The 20,058-nt window shown below is 37.0% G+C and overlaps 1 protein-coding gene across 2 annotated transcripts; it reads left to right on the plus strand.

Annotated features, from left to right (window-relative positions):
* Nucleotides 1–2,663: 2,663 nt before the first annotated feature.
* per1a (period circadian clock 1a) lies at nt 2,664–19,806 on the plus strand. 2 transcript variants are annotated; one of them, XM_051121090.1, is made up of 20 exons: nt 2,664–2,832; nt 5,138–5,650; nt 6,471–6,724; nt 6,811–6,932; nt 7,397–7,598; nt 9,070–9,261; nt 9,781–9,859; nt 9,954–10,060; nt 10,153–10,306; nt 11,743–11,986; nt 12,107–12,215; nt 12,322–12,463; nt 12,673–12,791; nt 12,978–13,154; nt 13,279–13,596; nt 13,680–14,614; nt 14,695–14,872; nt 15,938–16,121; nt 16,503–16,653; nt 17,973–19,806. In XM_051121090.1, the coding sequence occupies exons 2-20, from the start codon at nt 5,325–5,327 to the stop codon at nt 18,174–18,176; spliced, it is 4,197 nt and encodes a 1,398-aa protein (XP_050977047.1). In that variant the 5' UTR covers nt 2,664–2,832; nt 5,138–5,324; the 3' UTR covers nt 18,177–19,806. The 2 variants fall into 2 exon arrangements, with proteins under 2 accessions (XP_050977047.1, XP_050977048.1); XM_051121091.1 differs by having other exon boundaries at nt 5,138–5,629.
* The last annotated feature ends 252 nt before the right edge of the window (nt 19,807–20,058 follow it).

The raw sequence follows: 20,058 nt of genomic DNA on the forward strand, positions 1-20,058 counted from the left end.
ACCCTTCCCTGCTTACTAAGTCATTCTCTTTATAATTTAGCAGCTTCCACACATTTTTTCTGTGGTTTAGACAGCATAAATTATTATCCTTACTATTATCATAAATTACATCCGAGTATCGCTGATATGGCTGCGCATCCGGGTAACTGACCTAAACCGTGATGTAAGTGCAAATCCTCTACAGGGAAATAACCAGAAGAGTAACGTGTAGTAAATGGTAAAACTATTTGCACTAAAATAACATGATAAGACACAGCAATTTGCAATATCAAGCAGTGAAACAAAGGTGTTTTGTACAGTTAAAAATAGCTGGATGTGGATGAGACCAGAAGCCAAACCCATAAAATGTACAAATGGCTGTGCCAACTCTTAGGTGAAAAAAAGTGCATCCCTTATTCCTGACAAGTGTACTACGTTTGGAATTATGGTTGGCACTTCCGGTTTGAGGAACTTGGTTTCAAAAATACTGAAACGAATCATTTAAAATTATACGGTTGCCCTACAAATAAAGCTTATTCGTCTGACTGAATGAGCTGTCGATTTTCCTTCATGTTTTATTTTCAGACATCATGGGAATGACGTATTTTAAACTGACACGTTTTAACTATGGCAAGAGCTCTTTTCAGTCGATGCATTCTTTTTCTCATGATATTCTTTTTCCCTTTGCATTCCACTGTAATAATATGAAACATTTGTGGTCTGTTCTTCTGATTTCATATACAATATGTCCCATTAATAATTCAAAGGAATGCAAACTTATAAATCCTCACGTCTCTTTCCAGGTTTGTTTGTTTTCACAGGTACAATGTAAAAAACAATTTGTTGTGTCAACTTAAAATAATTTGTAACCTGGCTGCCTTAAAATTTTAAGTTCAGCCAACTCAAAAAAAAAGTTTATTCAACTTGTAATGTTAAATTATACTAAGTGACAACTTAGATATTTGAGTTGAATCAACTTAAAATTTTAAGGCAGCTGGGTTACTTACCCATCAGTTAAGTTTAGCAAACACAAATATCTAAGTTGTTATTTAGTACAACTTAACATTTCAAGTTAACTAAACTTATTTTAGTTGACTGAACGTAAAATTTTAAGGCAGCAGGTAACAAATTACAAAAACAAATAACAAATATTTTAAGCTGACTCAACAAATCGTGTTTTTTATTTTTTACAGTGTAAATACAAAATCACTTTTGAAATAGAATCACGCAATGAGGAAGTTATTCATTTTTGATTAAGGCAATGTTACATAATAGATATTACTACAGTGATGTCTGTTATTGCTGTGGAAAGAATCGCGCTTTTGGGGTTATTCATGGTCTGTTGAAAGTAACTTGTTTATTCTTTTACATTTGTCATTTTAACGTTCAATGGTTGAAGTGTGAGTAGAATATGTAATCTCACTGTGGCCAGTTTTTTTTTTTTTTTTTTTTTTTTTTTTTTTAAAAAAACGTATTATTGCGTCCATAGAGTGAACCTTTCACTGATTGTTTACAGCTTACACGTCATGGGGCTTATGAATAAGGTGGATAGTCAAGTCAAAAAATTGTCAAAAAATCTAAATTATGACAAGAAGTCATAATTACAACATTAAAAGCTACAAAAATTACACGTCATACAAAAACGTTTAAACTATAAGACACTGATTATGAAAAAGTCAAAAGTATGTTTTATTGTGCATTTTTATGTCATAATCGACTTTTTAATGTCATAATCTGAACTTCCCCGCTGATTCCCCGCCGTTAATTCAATCAGGGATATGTCAGCTGTTTATTATCATAAAATACCATCTTACGAGTAGTTAAAAAAAAAAAAAAAAAAAAAAAAAATATCACTCGGTCAGGGTTTATGACCATCTGATGCGCCACTATAAAAGTATGGCACCGCCCTACATTTTAAAAAGTGATATCAAGGCTATTAAGTCAGTTTAAACACTGACCAAAAGTTAAAATTAATAATTAAAAATAATAATTTACATTTCTAAATAATAACATCCTGTCATACAGTTGCAATGTGTTCAAAGCACTCAACATTAAACATATCCTCCACAAATGTGTCCGGCTGTGATCTGCTTACATCGTATATTTGAGTAGCAAACGAAGGGAATAGAGTCATGAGACAGGGATTTTGACAGTAATATCTGCCGTGGCCCTCACACGCCCTCATGTGTCAGCGGCAGGTGGACGGACACTCTAAGTACGCGCAAACACGAGGAACGAAGCACGACTCCAAGCCTGTGAGCTGAAGTTGTAAGTACCGAAAAAGACGTGCAGCTACAAATGGTGGCATTTGAACTATATACACGTAATTATTCACAAAATCATAACCTTGTTTATTTACCTTTTTAAAAAAGTCAAATAAACCCGAAACAATGTCAGTGCATTAGTCTTACATGGTAAAACCAAAAAGCGCTTCCGCGCTTCTACAGCAGTTAATACGGTTTGGAGAAGGGCAAATTAGGTCTCGATGTTCCCTCACGTCCACACAGTTCAGTCGGAGGCTTTTCTACAACGTGACAAAGGAGCGCAGAGCATTCAAAGCCCTGCCCACGCGTCCAATAGCAGCCCGAGTTTCTCGTTGACGGGCGTGGTTTATGTTTTGTAGGCGGAGCAACGGCAAGTTAGGAGCCAATGAGAGATGGCTTCGGGAGGTGCTGGTTACACGTGAAATTTGTTCCCAAAGCAAGAATGATGATGGTGTCCGTACACGGGTTATCATCACAAAAAACTGGAGTTACAGTACTGAAGAACATTGTTGCACATGCGTCTATACGTATACCAGCTCTGAAAAGCAGCTTAAACTTCACTCCGGAGAATCTGAAATACTTTCATAAGGTAAGAAAACCTGCATTTTGCCATAATAGTTCTATCATCGCTATCATAGTCATGCATCGCATGTATGAATGACATTTAAATCTGTATTTGTCAAAGAAAATACGTTAAGCCTTTAAACATTTCGCTTTTAGTCTATACTGTTTAGTCTATATTTCCAAAAGGACACTATTGATCTCTGATCTTTGTTAAAATATTTTATGGTGATTTTTGGGATGTGCTGTTGGGATGAGTATTGTGTAAGTCAGTTGGCATAGTCGTTGACTGTATTAAATTCCAGAATATTTTTGACAAGAAATTAACTGTTTGTTTTAAAAATGTAATCTACATGGCTTTATCAAAATATATGGTATTGTCAATGTTTGTGTGACGTCAGTAATTCCACAGGTTGACAGATAGAGGGCTCGCGTTCATCTAAAACCCTATACGCACTGCTATTTAAATGTCTTACAGTCAGATCATAGGTTAAGGATTAGACCTATGAGCCCTTAAACTAAAGAGATCATTTTAACACATTAATAAGGATTTATAACTTATTTTTAAATATATGTTTATAGTGTTATTGTAAATAGTTTAGTAGGCTACTTAATGCAAGATGCACGGAAGTGGTTTGTGCATTGAAAACTGAAACTTGTCAGGGTAAGGAAAACAGACGAGAATAGAAAACAACAACAATACATCAGGAGGGGAAAGCCTACAAATGTTCTAGTTTCATGCTGAAAAGTTAAACAACTTAGTCACATTTTCCTACAGATCTAGTGTTTTTAGGTTACTTGTAAAGCATGTGTAAACTTTAGGCATTTATCTTTCTTTTGTATCATACAAAAGCTTCATGGTTTAGATGATTTAAATTATTATCTATAATAATGTTTCCACAGTACCATAAAAAAAAAAAAAAAAAAAAAAAAAATTAAGCTGTGCAGGCCTGTAGAGGGCATTTCTTGTTGTCCCTCCCTGATGATGACGTTTTGCTAGAAGATAAATATAATTTTTGTTTGTTCGTTTTTAACTTTTAAAAAAACTGCACACTTTTATTTGAATGTATAAATTATTGATCAGTAAGAAAACAACTATATTTCATATTTACTTAAAACATTAAATCAAATGTTTTAAATTAAATAACTTTAAATTACAAATTTCAAAATTTACAAATTTCAGTAGATTCAGATTAGTACAATTTTTAATGTTTTTTATGCTAATCAAGGATGCATTTATTTGATCATAAATCTGTTATATTGTGAAATAGTATTTCAATATAAAATAACTGTTTTCTATGTGAATATATTTTAAAAAGTAATTTATTTCTGTGATGCAAAGCTGAATTTTCAGCATCATTACTCCAGTCTTCAGTGTCAAATGAAAAATTTCAAAAATCATTCTAATATCTATTTATTATTAATGTTGAAAACAGTTGTGGTGCTTAATATTTTTTTTGAAACCTGTGATTCCTTTTTTCAGGATCCTTTGATGAATAAAAAGTTAAAAAGAACATCATTTATTTAAAAAAATAAAAATAAATCATTTGTAACAATATAAGCTATACGTTTGTGGTCTGTAAATTTCTTTTTTCTTTTTTTTTTAAATTAAATGTATACCTTTATTCAGCAAGGATGTTTTAATTTGTATAGTATAGTAAAGTTGTATATTATAAGAAAATATTGCTGTTTTAAATAAATGCTGTTCTTTTAAACTTAAAAAAAAAAATTAAAAAAAAAATATTTGGCAGCACAACTGTTTCCAACTTTAATATCAAAAGTAATAAATCAGTATATTACAATGATTTCTGAAGGATCATGCGACACTGAAGACTGGAGTAATGGCTGATGAAAATTCAGCTTTGCATCACAGGAATAAATTATATTTTAAAATACAGTAAAATAGAAAACCGTTATTTTAAACTGTAATAATATTTCACAATATTACCTTTTTTCTGTATCTGGATGAAGTAAATGCAGCCTTGATGATATTTAAAAAGCTTAAAATTCTTACTGATCTCAAACTTTTGAATGACAGTGTATATATTAAATTATTTGCTTAATTATTTATAGTTAAAATTCCCTTAAATATTTCATTGACCCTCCCACATTACAATTCTGAACATCAGTCATAAGTATTTTAAGGACACTGCATCATAATGAGTGTATCATAAATGAATGTAAATACATCAGTGTGGTTCTTTAATATCATATAGGCCACAATTGCAAAACTGTAACATAACTGCTATTCACAATTGATGTTGAATTTTCTCATGCTTCACATCTCCAGTGCAATTGTTGCTTATCCTCTTTTTATTATTATCTCCAACCAGACAGTTTGCAATTCCAAGAACTTAAAGTAAGCAGATACATCCAGGACAAGCGGACAAAGAAAGCTCCTCAGCCGCATGTTTTAGAGCAGCAGATATTTATATACCCAAGGAGTTCCCATGCCCTGCTGTGTCAGAAGGTCCCTCACAGATGCACAAGACAGATGTGATATAATTATTCTGCTTCATTATGAGTAATGACAACTTCCAAACACCAGAGACTTGCAGTACCCGTATAGGGAAGGGAAGAAGACATAAGGATGAAGGGGAAACCCACAGCAATGCTTCTCCCAGAATGACCGACAGCCAGGCGGTTTGTTCCAGGCTGGACATCTCAACAGCGCCCCAGCAGACGCACTCGGATGACACGGATGCCCACTCCAGCGGGAACGACTCGGCCGAGAGGGAGAGCGATGGAAACATGGGACGAGGCGCATCCACCTGCAGCTCTCACAATGGAAAGGGTTCAACCACAGAGACTACGGAAAGCAAGAGGTTTGCTTTGAATTTCATGTGGTAGGAAGTTTTGTTGAATTAATCTATTTATATGCACTGTATGTGTGAATATGTATACACTGCCATTTTGAAGCAACTGATACTTTCGTTCAGCATAGACACATAGTATTGATTTCTATTTTGAGTAGTTCTTTTGAACCTCCTGTTCATCAAAGAATCCTAAAAATTAAGCAGCAAAACTGTTTACAACTGGAAGAATTCAGCTTGGAATACATTTTAAAGCATGTTAAAATAGAAAAAGTTGTTTACTGTTTAAAAAGGTATTGTTTACTTTTAAAAACATTACAAATCCCCCCAAACTTTTGAACCGTGGGTATACAATTTATACAGATAAAATAGTTTGAATGCTACTGAGGAGTAATTTTAGATGGGTGTACACCTATTTTAATATCTTTGAAACACTTTAGTCAGCAAATAGATAAAAACAAAGTGTGTGACTGAAGAGATCTGGCCTATAAATAGCTCACACATTCAGTGTAATAAACCAGTTGCAGTTGTTTGGTTTAGCTTAGTACATTTTGTTCCCGGAAATTCTTTTCTTTAGGAACTAGTTAAGGCGTTGTCATGATGATGCTTTACTTGATACAGATTAAAGTTGCGTATAATTATACATGCAATCAATTGTAGTTTAAGCGTATTTTAAGATAATTGGCTTCAATTAACTGTGCCGGAGTAGTGGTCTGAACTAGTATCAGCTTCAAAATCATATTTTAGACGTTTTAGAAACATTCATGTTCAGAAATGTAAATGTAAAATTCTGTTGTAATAATTTAAGTGTGTTTAAAACGCTAATTTCACCCATTAAAATGTCTGTCCTCAGCTCAAATGGAAACAGTCCCTCTCCTCCTAGCAGCTCGGTTTCGTACAGTCTTTTGAGTGGCAGTTCGGAGCAGGATCAGGCGACGTCCCAAACACACAACGGTGACCAACCTGCCCGACTAGAGACCCAGAGAGAGCTGCTGAAGGCCCTGCGCGAGCTAAAAATCCGCATGCCGACGGAATGGCACAGGAAGGGGCGATCAAGCACCCTAGCCTCCTTGCAATACGCACTTACCTGTGTCAAACAAGTCCGAGGTGAGTGTCAAAACCGAAACTTAAATTGTATTTCCTTGTACCAGCATACATGTGCCAATAAAAGGTTGTTTTTTGTTCGTCTGTAGCGAATCAAGAGTACTACCATCAGTGGAGTGTGGAAGAGAGTCACGGGTGTTGTCTGGACTTGTCGTCGTTTACCATCGAAGAGCTAGACAACATAACATCAGAGTACACACTTCAAAACACGGTATGACTGGACAAGTTACCTAGTTGTACATACGGACTACGAAACCAGTCATAAGGGTCATTGCTTTTTTATTGGTTAAGGTTTTTTTTTTTTTTAAAAATTAGATATATTGAGATATAATCTTTCAGTTGATGTATGGTTTGTTATGATAGGACAATATTTGGCGGAGATACAACTATTTGAAATCTCAGGGTGCAAAAAATCAAAATACTGACTTTAAAGTTGTCCAGAAGTTCTTAGCAATGCAAGGTACAAATCAAAAATTAAGTGTTGATATATTTACGGTAGGACATTTACAAAATATCTTCATGGAACATGATCTTTACTTAATATCCTAATGATTTTTGACATAAAAAATAGAGTGTATTTTTATACCTGTGCTATTTAATACTGGTTTTGTGGTCCTGGGTCTCATATCAGGTTGTGAGATGTCAGGAATCTAACGCATTCATTTTTTCTCATAGGACACGTTCTCAGTGGCAGTGTCGTTCCTCTCTGGTAAAGTGGTGTACATCTCATCCCAAGCGGCTTCTCTGCTCCGCTGTAAACCTGAGAGGCTGCAAGGGGCAGTTTTTTCAGAGCTGCTCGCGCCTCAGGACGTCAGTACGTTTTACAGCGGCACCGCTCCTTGTCATCTACCGCCATGGTCCTCCTGCGCAGGCACTAGTAAGTGGAAGTTTTTTTTGACTGTTTTGAATATAGCAACAACAGAGAGTGCCGAATCTTTTGTAAATCAATTACAGATAGTTCTATTCAACAAAGACAGTTATAAAACTACCATGCACGTGTCCTGAGCTGTTTATATTGTCGAACGGTACAGATGAAGGGTGTGTATTTTTTTAAAGGCTTAGTGTTTTATGGGTATACTGTAGTATTGAAATTTAACTGGTCCAAAGTTGTTTTGCACAAAAGTGTATTGTAAAGGTAATTATTATATCACTACTTGTACCAACTGTAATTGCTAACCAAAAATAATAACAGGTAGGGGTGGGCAATATGACCAAATTCTTATATCACGATATGAGTCATTTTATTTCACCATGTAATGATATCACAATATAGTTATTTTTGCTTTTAATATGGTCTTTATAATATCAAAATTTTTGGTGGCATGGAAATTTCATCATTTTTGTCAGTGTCAGTATCACAAAATCTTAAATTAAAATAATTTAAATAATAAAAAAATAAAAACACAAGCTCACCTAAGCTATTAAAAAAATTATAAGCAATAATTATAAGCAATAGGACAATATGACGGTGTTTTATGTGGGATTATTAGCAAAAATCACACCATGTGTTACACTCGCAGGGACAGTGTGCTTGGAAATAATATTTTTTACATCTCTGATTGCATTCATTAGGCCTATTTGTAATACGCCAACCATGTAATAATAGCAATAAGCTTTGTGCTTTCAGTACTTTTAATATAAAACAACATCTCAGCTTTCAAAATCTGTCAGTTTTATAGCACGTTTAATTAAAAACAATAAAAAGTTCTGTCATTGTAATCGGAAAGATGACTGATTCATATGCCGCTTAAACTGAGGTGAATACAGCGATCTGTCAGGTCATATTAAAGAATGTGGAAAACACATTATTGGAATAGACATATTGTTTCTGACAGATTTTCATATCTTAGATTTTGGAATATCCGGGCCATTTGCATGTGCAATAAGTTAGATATACTTTCAAAATATTATAACTTTAATCTCAAAATTGCTACGAATGAATTCTCGTAATTTTGACTTTTTCTCAAAATATTTAGACCTTATTCACAGAATTTTGACTTTATTTGTCCTATGATGGCGTTTTAGTGCCACGTTATAAAAATAAAAAAAATTCTAAGATTACGAGATTGAAGTCATAATATTTGAGAATAACCCGGATATTACGAGCAAAGACGGGCATTTTGACACGCACAAGTATGTGTATTTAATAAAGTATTTGGATTTTAGCGACAACTGTTTACTTCTTCAATCTTCAAGTTCACCTAGTTAGGATGCGCAGTAATGGTAAACAAAGTTAAAAACCTTTTAAAAAACCTTTAAGAATGTTACAAATTTTAGTTATTTTTTTAAAGGTTGTCCAAATGTGTGCTTGGAAAATGAGTGTTTATTAAAGCCCCATTTGTATCCAGCTTCACCGGTGGACTGTGCCGAGGAAAAGTCGATGTTTTGTCGGATCAGCAGAGGTAGGGACAGCGATGGAGAAGTGAAGTATCACCCCTTCCGTCTCACGCCATATCAGCTGACCCTGAGAGACTCCGACACGTCCCAACCCGAGCCCTGCTGCCTCCTTATCGCAGAGAGAGTTCATTCTGGCTACGAGGGTAAAACAATACAGTGCCAATGTCAATACTTTACCATTCAAACATTTGGGGTAGGCAGGATTTGAAGTGTTTTTGAAAGAAGTGAATGCTTTTTTCAGCAAGGACTAGTAAAAAACGTGTTATATAAATGCTGTTTTCATAAAAATGTGAATATCTTAAAAATCTCTTATAAAATCGTACCAACCCTAAACGTTTGATTGGTAGTTCACTAATTGTGTGTCATATGTTTGAAACTGTCCCGCTGTTATGAAAGTATAATCTGAACACTTAAATAACATGCACGTTGATGAGAAACTGGTCTACATCTAATAAGAATAGAATATAATTGCTTTAAACATTCTTAATGTCGCTCTAATTATTAAAGGTGCATTTTGCACCTGTAATTACTAGTCAAACGTGCATCATATTGAAAAAATCACCCTTATGTAAGTGTAATATTGATGCTTAATTATCCGCAGTCTGCACTCTGTTGTTTTCGGTCTGTCTGTTCTAATGCGTTTCCGTATTTTTATATAACAGCGCCTCGCATCCCAGCAGACAAGAGAATATTTACCACCAGTCACACCCCAAACTGTCTGTTCCAAGAGATTGATGAAAGGTTTGCTTTTTTGCCTAGAGCCATCTCACACATTTACCATATATTTATGTATTTTTTAAACAGTTGCATAAACCTCCTCTGCTCTCATTTGCAGGGCAGTGCCTTTATTAGGTTACTTGCCTCAGGACTTGGTCGGGAAGCCCGTGCTTATTTATCTACATCCAGAAGACAGACTTCTTATGGTGGCCATCCACAAAAAAAGTGAGTCGCTCATTCTGTATACAGGCACAATTCAATAATAAATATTTGTGCGGGAGAATTTATTGATCAAGTTTTCATCCTCCCTTCATCAGTTCTCCAGTTTGCAGGGCAGCCGTTCGACCACACGCCCCTGCGCATGCGCGCACGAAGCGGGGAGTACTTGACCCTCGACACCAGCTGGTCATCGTTCGTAAACCCATGGAGCAGGAAGGTGGCATTCATAGTGGGACGTCACAAAGTTCGAACGTAAGTGGCTGCCCTTCATATAGCAGTTAAACAAGCTAAAAATGGCAGCCACCCTAGCTTTACAACTGATATATGCAAAGTTATGGCATTAAACTCTAGATGGCACAGTCAAATAATGATATTATTATCACATGGCACAGCTGATTGGTTCTCTCCTGTATCAGTAGCCAATGAGCTCACTGCTCGTTGTCATGACAGAACTACTGGCCTAACTAAGAAAGGTCAAACATAATTAAATACAAATTTACAGAACAAGAACAAATACACAAAATACAAGCAGAGATAAATAAAACAGAACAACAAGTTACAAATAATATAAGGTTGGTGGTATTCAGGTACCGAAATGTAGTAATCAAGTGTAAAATATCACTGCGTAGTGTTCATTTTATAAATAAAATATAGATGGGTCATTCTATAATCATGTCCGTGAAGTATATTTTTAATATATTTTCATCAATATAAAGCCCCGACGCTTAATTTTCTAGTACACAATTATATTTTTCTCAATCACATTACTATGTTAAAAAAGCCATGTCTTTTGTTAGAAAATGATGTTCATGTTCATATCATATAAAGTTGCTCATTTTACTCTGGATTTAAGCATGGAAATTATCTCAAATATACATTAATTTCATAGTTTTTAATAATTAGTGTTAATAATTAGTGTTTATTGTGATATAACTTGTTTTATTTGTGTCCGAAAAACCATTGTCAACTAAGTTACCCACTAGAAAACCACACCTCAAAAGTTAATGGTTTGTCCCATTCTTGCAAAATTTGCACAGTATGATGATATTTCATCTAGAAGCACATGGATGAAACACTACAATTTATGTTCTCTCTCTTCCCCCTAATATTGGTTAAACTAGCAAACCGCTGTCAAGAGTGAATTAATTGACTCTCAACAGTGTTACACAAGTATTATTGCTGCAAATTTTAACCAGACAATTGAACTAAAATATATTTCTAAACATACCATATGCTCAGTTGTTCAATGTAAAGTATAGGCCCAAAACATTAAAAATGTCAACTAAGTTACCTGTCAACTGTGTTACCCAGTAAAGGTAACATGGTGGACAGTAGCAAACATAGATGGTATTTTATGCACATATTCCTACAGATCACCTTTATTTATATAGCGCTTTATACAATAAGGTCATGTCAAATTCTAAATGTAGCCCAAATTATAGAACGACCCAGATATAGATTTGTCAAAGCTGTGTTTTGTTGCTTGATTAGCGTTAATGGCCTTAAAGGCCTGAGGTATAGATTTAATATACACATCCAATTTCTTTCTCAGCTGTTTTCATTTACTTAAGACAGCGTGCAAGTACTGAATCAAGTTGCGCTGGAATAGTTTAAAAACATTTGAGTGTGTAAACGCATACAAGTAATAAACTTTCCCTTTTATGTCTACCATCCCTTTCTTTTTGTAGGAGTCCACTGAATGAAGACGTGTTCACTGCCCTGGATGGCGGGGATGTGAGAACCATGTCCCCAGATGTGCCGCAGCTGAATGAGCTGATCCACAGGGTCCTGGTGCAGCCCGTTCATGCCGGCAGCTCACAGGGGTATGGCAGTCTGGGCAGCAGTGGCTCGCACGAGCACCATCAAGGCACCACTTCGTCCTCTGAGAGTAACGGACATGCTTCCGAGGACCAGATCAAACCCAGAAAACCAGTGAGAAATTTAATCCGTTTTTTAAACCAGACATACACACAACCATATTTAACATCACAAAATGAAATAAACACCAACATACACTAATGTGTCAACCTTTATTTCCTCAATTCTTTCTAGATGACGTTTGAGCAGATTTGTCAAGACATACACATGGTAAAAGCCAATGGACAGCAGGTCTTCATTGATTCCCGAAACCGGCCGCCAGCTCTCAAACCGAGTAGCTTAGGTAAACAATGTTGATATGTCAATAATAATGACCTGACTTTATGTATTTATCTTGTGGTCACATGCTTGCTCACATTTTAAGTAACATAATTCCTGTCAAATATTAGAAGCACTGGCAAATGTAGCAGATACAGCAGAGGCCTCTGCTAGAGAAGGTCTGGCAAGTTTAGCTCTCTCCAGTCCACCCAGGAAGGAGCTTCCCATCGTCTACTCATACCAGCAGATAAACTGTCTGGACAGCATCATAAGGTGAGTCTCTCGTATGTGACTGCTTGTACCAGTTAAAATTTTGTGTGCTTTTCTTTTTATTTCTCCTATTCCATCTTATTTTAAGACCAATAATCTTTTATTACATAATAATCTTTATTACATAATCCCTTGCATACTTTTATCTGGCTACCAATAGCTGAATTTAATAGCTTTCATTGTCCTCATTTGTAAGTCACTGTGTTTTTCAGATATCTGGAGAGCTTTAATGTCCCTGGCACAGTAAAAAGAAAGTGTGGTTCATCTTCCTGCACAACGTCTTCTACCTCTGAGGATGATAAACAAAGGGAAGGAGCTGGAGCAACTGAAGGTCAGTAAAGGATTGCTAAAAGATAATGGAATATACACCTGACACATCTTATAAGTATTCAGAAAATCAGAGACAAAGAAGCAGACTCATACAAGCAACCACTATTGGTGTTTTTTCAGTATCAGCTAATAACTGTGTATGTTCTGTGTGTAAATATAAAGAATTAAAGTTCACTCTTCCATTTAGACGTAACAGAGACTCATGTGGTGACCGAGGGTTCAAAGGTTGTCCCAGCAGCGCCAGCGCACCCCCTAACCCCTCTGGCTCTGCACTGTAAGGCTGAAAGTGTTGTCTCGGCCACCTCCCAGTGTAGTTTTAGCAGCACCATTGTTCACGTTGGTGACAAGAAGCCACCTGAATCAGGTCTGAACACTTTCCAAGACTAATCTTGTAAATGACGTATCCATATGGTTTGTCTTATAGTCCATTAAACGACTGACTTTGCTATATTAAATCAAGCAATCTGCTGTGTTTGATCTACATCCAGACATTGTTATGATGGAGGAGCCACCAACCACCCCGACACCTTCCACACCAGCCCCACCCACCTCCGTCACCTCTCCTATGCCCATGAACCCCCAACAGGCCACGTCCTCCACTGCTGCTGTTCTTGAAAAGGAAAAGGAGAAGGAGAGAAGAGGTGGAGGCACTCCAGGGAAGGGCCTCACGAAGGCGGTGTTATCTGCACATACCCAGCAAGAAGAGCAAGCCTTCCTCAATCGTTTCAAAGACATCAGCCATCTGCGGATGGTCCAACCCAGCGGGTCACCACAGCGCAGACACACATCAACACCTGGGACAAAAGGTAACAGCGTTGTATATATAGGTCATATTTTTCTGTCTGACTTCTTTTACTGTTGCCTTAAATTTTTGGCTTTTGCTGTCTAGGAGTGAACAGCTCCCAGAACTATCCTTCTGTGGGCAACAGTAGCAGTCGTCGACATGGTAGAGGCGGGAAAAGACGGAAACACCAAGTCGACGGCAACACACCGGACAGTCCCTGCCCCTCTGGATCTAGCCCCTACAAAGGGTCCAATCCTGCACCAATAAGACCCAACCTCCCCCCAGTCCAGCAACCTTCCACTTCCTGGTCACCGTCTGCGGCATCTCAAACTAGCGGTACTCCCATGATGACCTCCTTTCCCCCAGGCTACATGCCTGTGTACCCCATTTCATCACCTTTCTCAATGCCCCAGATGGGAGCAGATCCTTCCATGCAAGCAGGAATCCCTAGATTCCCCATGCAAGGCTTTCCTCCAGTGATGCCACCAGTCATGACCTTCATGTTGCCAAACTATATGTTTCCACAACTCGGTAATCAGGGACCACAGCTGAACCCAGCCAACCCACAGCTCTGTACCCAAATGAACCCCTTGGGCCAGTTCCCTTCTTCTATTGTTGGTTTACCGTCGTTCAATCCCACAATGGGACAGTTCAACCCATTGGGCTCCCAGATGAATCCCGCCATGCCTTCAATGATTCCCCAGCAATTCTACAACCCAAATCCCATGTACACTTTTCCAAACTCTCCATCAATGCCAGTAGGAAACACCAATGCTACACCACATGGACAGTCTCGCTCCAGCACACCCCAGTCCACCGGCCAACAGGCTGGTGAGAGGGAAGGGGCCGGATCTCCTTTGTTTCAATCCCGATGCTCCTCCCCACTCAATCTTTTACAGCTTGAGGAATTGCAAAGCAACAGAACAGACACTATGCAACAGACTCCACCCCCAGGGGGTGTAGGAACACAAGGGACCGGGACTGTGGTGCAAAATTCCAGCAATCGCAGCAACACCAAAGATGCCAAACTCAGTGACAGTGTAAGTATTAAGAACCTTTTAAAACTCATTTGTTTTCCATTACCTTGCTTCTTTGCTAACTTTGAGTTCACTTCCTTTAGCCTGAAGTCAACGAGTCCAACCAGGATGCCATGTCAACCTCCAGTGACATGCTGGACCTACTGTTGCAAGAGGACTCCCGCTCTGGCACTGGGTCTGCCGCCTCAGGCTCTGGGTCAACAGGGTCAGGGTCATTCGGATCTGGATCGAATGGATGTAGCACATCAGGAAGTGGCACCAGTGAGTAATTTACTCATGTATGCCTTTTTCTTGAAGGGATAGTTCACCCAAAAAATGAAAATTACCCTATGATTTACTCACCCTCAAGCCATCCTAGGTCATCCTGAGTTATATTAAAATTGTCCTGAATTGTTTTTTTGGCTGTTGAGATTTTAAAGTTCAATATAGTCCATCCATCCATCATAAAAAGTACTTCACGCTGTTCCCGGGGGTTAATAAAGGCTTTCTGAAGCAAATCGATGAGTTTGCATAGGAAAAATATTCATATTAAAAATTTTATAAACTGCAATCTCTAGCTTTCGCTGTACACGCATCCATGAGAGAGTGGCACTTCAGCGTCAATCTACATTGAGAATATGCTAGTCTCATGAGAACCAAGATTTGTTTACAACAAAGGAAAACCAGTCTTCTCTTGGCTTATATCAAAATCCTCCAACATTTTTATTTTCTTTACAAATCCATGTTTCTACTTCTAACTAATGATGGTGTTTTGGTTTGGTCTCTCCACTGTGCTTCAGTGTTTGTCACCGCTTTCGCCAACGTAATTCACTGAAACATTACTCTTTCTTGAAAATGCGTACAACAGTTAGTGTAAGATAGAGATTATGGTTTATAAAGTATTAAATATGGATATTTTTCTTATACAAATTCACCAATATGCTTCACAAGGCCTTCATTAGCCCCCAAAAGCTGTGTGGAGTACTTTTTATGATGGATGGATGCACTTTCTTAGACTTTAGAATCTTAACAGCCATTCACTGCCATTATAAAGCTTAGAAGAGCCGAGACATTTTTCTTTGATATAACTTATATAATTGTATTCGTCTGAAAGACGAAAGTCATAGGCGCCTAGGATGGCTTGAGGGTGAGTAAATCATAGGGTAATTTACATTTTTGGGTGAACTATCCCTTTAAAGTTACAGATCAGCGAAACTCACTCATAGTCATCCTTATATCATTATAAACCTGTATGACTTCATTTCTGTGGTAGAACATAAATGAAGAAATTCTAAAGAATTGTACTGGTTGCTTTTTTCCATGCATTTTCTTTTCTTTTGATCTCAGGGAGCAGCAATACTAGCAAATACTTTGGAAGCATCGACTCATCAGAGAATGATCACAATCATAAACCAGCATCTAAAGATCTGGGTGGGGAACAGTACATAAAGTTTGTCCTGCAGGACCCCATCTGGCTCCTCATGGCGAACACAGATGACAAAGTCATGATGACATACCAGATTCCTGTCAAGTAAGGCCATTTTACTAGATTGCTTAGTAGCTAATTGCATGTTAGCCTAAGTTAAATGAATGAACTACAACTCTTGGAAGTCTAAGCTTACTTAGTTCTAAGATTTTAATTCCAACCCTGTTCTGAAACATTTGGCTGTTATTTACAAATAGCAAAAACCTTGCCCAAAGACCTTGATTAGTTGGTTCTGGTGTGGTAGTAAATGAGGTGATACTTCTCAGTAGTTCTTAATTATAAGTCATAATTGCAATAATTGCAATGTGATGTTGGGAATGAAATTGAATCATTGGGAAAATTCATATACCTACATGTAGACTTAAGTGTAGCACAGACTCTGTCAGAAAATTACATTCATTTGTATGTGTGTGTGTGTTTGTACAGAGACAGAGAATCAGTACTGAAAGAAGACAGAGATGCCCTAAAAGCTGTTCAGAAGCATCAACCTCACTTTACTGAAGACCAGAAGAAAGAGTTAACTCAGGTCCACCCTTGGATTCAAACCGGCTGCCTACCAAAGGCTATCAATGTCACAGTAAGTACAGTACACAGTACTTAAAAGATATTTACATGTAGTCCACAAGAGAAAATAATAGTTGAATTTATAAAAATGACTCTGTTCAAAAGTTTACATACACTTCATTCTTTATACTGTGTTGTTAACTGAATGATCCACAGCTGTTTTTTTTTTGTTTAGTGATAGTTGTTCATGAATTCCTTGTTTGTCCTGAACAGTTAAACTGCCTGCTGTTCTTCAGAAAAATCCTTCAGGTCCCACAAATTCAAGTTTTTTAGCATTTTTGTGTATTTGAACCTTTTCCAGCAATTACTGTATGATTTTAAGATGCATCTTTTCACACTGAGGACAACTGAGGGACTCATATGCAACTATTACAGAAGGTTCACACGCTTGCTGATGCTTCAGATGGAAAAACAATGCATTAACAGCTGGGGCGTGACAACTTTTTGAATTTGAAGATCAGGGGGAAATTTTACTTATTTGTCTTCTGGGAAACAAAAGTATCTTATGTAGCTTCTGAAGGGCAGTGCTAAATGAAAAATATGATATTTAGGCAAAATAAGAAAAATGTACACATCTTCATTCTGTTCAAAAGTTTTCACCCCCTTAATGCATTGTTCTCCTTCTGGGGCATCAGTGAGCATTTGAACCTTCTGTAATAGCTGCATATGAGTCCCTCAGTTGTCCTCAGTGTGAAAAGATGGATTTCAAAATGCTAAAGTCATTGTTGGAAAAGGTTCAAATACACAAAAATACTGAAAAACCAAAGAATTTGTGGGACCTGAAGGATTTTTCTAAATAACAGTGAGACAAACAAGGAACTCCTGAACAACTATCAGCAAACAAAAAGCAGCTGTGGATCATTCAGGTAACAACACAGTATTAAGAAACAAGCGAATGTAAACTTTTGAACAGGGTCATTTTTATAAATACAACTATTATTTTCTCTTGTGGACAAAATGTAAACGACTTATATCTTATTCAGGCCAGTACTAAACAAAACATAACATGATCATTTTGTATGATCTTATTTTGGTAAAATAATTAACATCTGCAAGGTGTGTGTAAACTTTTGACTTCAACTGTATCTTTTAAAAATTAGGCAATTACCCAGAATGCCTTGTGCGACCTCTGTCAATGCTACAACTCTATCAACGCTAAATATATTGTGTACAGAACAATACTGATAAAATAGTTCAACTGACTTAAAAAGACGCATTATTTTACGCGTTTTAGAGTATTGTTATCTTACATGCTAACATGCATGCTTCACAAAAGTAGTGATATTTTATGTATCTTACATGCAAGTTCTAAGTTATTTCTTTTCTTCACAGTGTTGCACAGGATGTGAATCTCCCCCAGATTCCTCAGATCTTACTCCATTCGATTTGGACTTTCATGAGATGGATCTCAGCACGGTTTTGAGAGAAGAGGCCAAACAAGAAGATAAACTTACCGCTCCTGAAACAGCCTTTCCTTTGAGCCCGCCTTCATCTGATAATGAACAAAGAGACAATCAGGCCAGCACAAGCATGTAGAAGTGGGCCACGAAGGAGGTGGAAGTGAATCATCAGTGAAGGTGAAGCAGGACCACGGACTGCTGGACGGTGATTGGTTGTGTTCCTGCCTTAAACTCTTAGGACCAATTTGAATTTTGAACCAAGTTGAAAGGGTGGAAGGATTATAATTGCTATCAGTGGCATTAATGATGAATCATTTGTAGCTTTATAGCTGAGTTATAAAAGAAAGAAGGGAACAAAAATCTTCCTTTTATTTTCGTAGCTCAAAGGAGCATGTGTTGAATGTCAACCTACTGCACTTAGTGGATGTTGTCGTTGTTGTTGCACTATGTTCTGCTTCCAGGTTACTCACGAGTCTGCGTGGCATTGTCTATCCTATGACGTGCACTTTTTCATAATTATTCATGACACCGTGTGACTTTTTCATATTACAGGTTTATAGAATTCTGGACGAATGGACAAAGAATTTACTGTTTGATTTCACATACGTTTGCCTTTTGTTCAGTACGGGTTTCCAGTCTGTGTCAGTTCTCGAACAATTCCACGCGGTTCCCGGAAATTGTTGATGGGAAAAATAGGTTCCAGTCTAAGCCTTAAAGCTTGCTGGTCTGTAACAAGGAACCCTGTGTTAGGGAAATGTAGACGTCTTTGACAATCTCATTGAGCATTGTAATAATGCTGGTTTCCTGTCCCTTGATTTCCGTTTTACTTCTCATGGTCGAGAACTGGGTCTGCAACCAGAACGCTAAGTATTTTGGTGTAAAATTTGATAGGCCAGAAACATTTTCTAGACAAATTGCCAAACCTTGTCTGTGTACATATATTTGTGTTACTGTGAAAGTAACTAACCTCAGTACTCAATGGGGCGAGTTACCTTCAAATGCCTGTTTTATGTTGTGGTTTTGAAATGCTGCCTTGAACAATTAATATGCAGTGACATTCAAAATTAAGATTGCACGCTAAAAGCGTTTGCGTTTATGTTGCACTTATGTTGCGTATGTTTCGGTCAGCATTACAAACCCCATTTTTTTACTATTATTGAAACATTTATTTATTTGTCCATGTCGAAAAAATTAGATATGGCTTAAATAAAGAATGTATAATATGCATTTTCATGTGTGCACTTTTGAATCACCGCACACATTTTGAGCTTTTGATACTATTAAGTCCATGAAATGGAAATAATTGGCTGTCAGAGACTTTGTGACAGTGTTGTGACAGTTCATTTGCCCTTATTTTCAAGAGCGATACAATATCTTAAAAGCCTCCCGAAAGAGCTTGACGTTCCTTTTGTTTCATTGTATTGAAGCAAAAGGATACACTTTCTAGCATCTTGTTTAGTTCCACAACAAATGCAGGATTGCATTACTTATAGACCTAATTTAAGGTTTACAAAACAAGACATCTGTTTCCCTTCCCTGTTGCCCTCAGAATTTTTTGCGAGGGTTTTTCAAAAGCTTTTCTGTGAAAGCAGAGAGGCCCAATCAGTTTACATGCAGTACTGTTCTGTTTTGCCTCTGTTGAATGTGCACGAATTGTAAATTGATTTTGTACATTTGCTAGACCTTAATTCAGTCATTTTTACTTAAACATGCTTGTAAAATTTATTTTTTTGCTTTGAACCTAAATAAATATGTTTTTAATAAACTGCTTTGGCAATCTGTGAGTTTTTCTTAATTAAAGGATTAGTTCAGTTCCAGAATAAAATAATTTACTCACCCTAGTGTCATACAAGATGTTCATGCCAAAAAGAAATTGAGGTTTCTGAGGAAAACATTCCAGGATTTTTCCAGAATTCCAGGATTTTTCTTCATATACTGCAGACTTTATTGGTGGCTAGTGGGTTGAAGGTCCAATGCATCTTCAAATGGCTGTGTTCAAAGGGTATACTTCGGTTCAA

The sequence above is a fragment of the Labeo rohita genome, chromosome 10, assembly GCF_022985175.1.
Source record: "Labeo rohita strain BAU-BD-2019 chromosome 10, IGBB_LRoh.1.0, whole genome shotgun sequence".
Taxonomy (NCBI): Eukaryota; Metazoa; Chordata; class Actinopteri; order Cypriniformes; family Cyprinidae; genus Labeo; species Labeo rohita.

What these genes read in the sequence shown, in the direction of transcription:
- per1a (XM_051121090.1), top strand. Translation starts at nt 5,325, where the DNA reads ATGAGTAATGACAACTTCCAAACACCAGAGACTTGCAGTACCCGTATA. An exon ending in CTGTGTCAAACAAGTCCGAG is followed by an intron (nt 6,725 to 6,810) that starts GTGAGTGTCAAA and finishes GTTCGTCTGTAG; the next exon opens with CGAATCAAGAGTACTACCAT. An exon ending in TGTCTGGACAGCATCATAAG is followed by an intron (nt 12,464 to 12,672) that starts GTGAGTCTCTCG and finishes TGTGTTTTTCAG; the next exon opens with ATATCTGGAGAGCTTTAATG.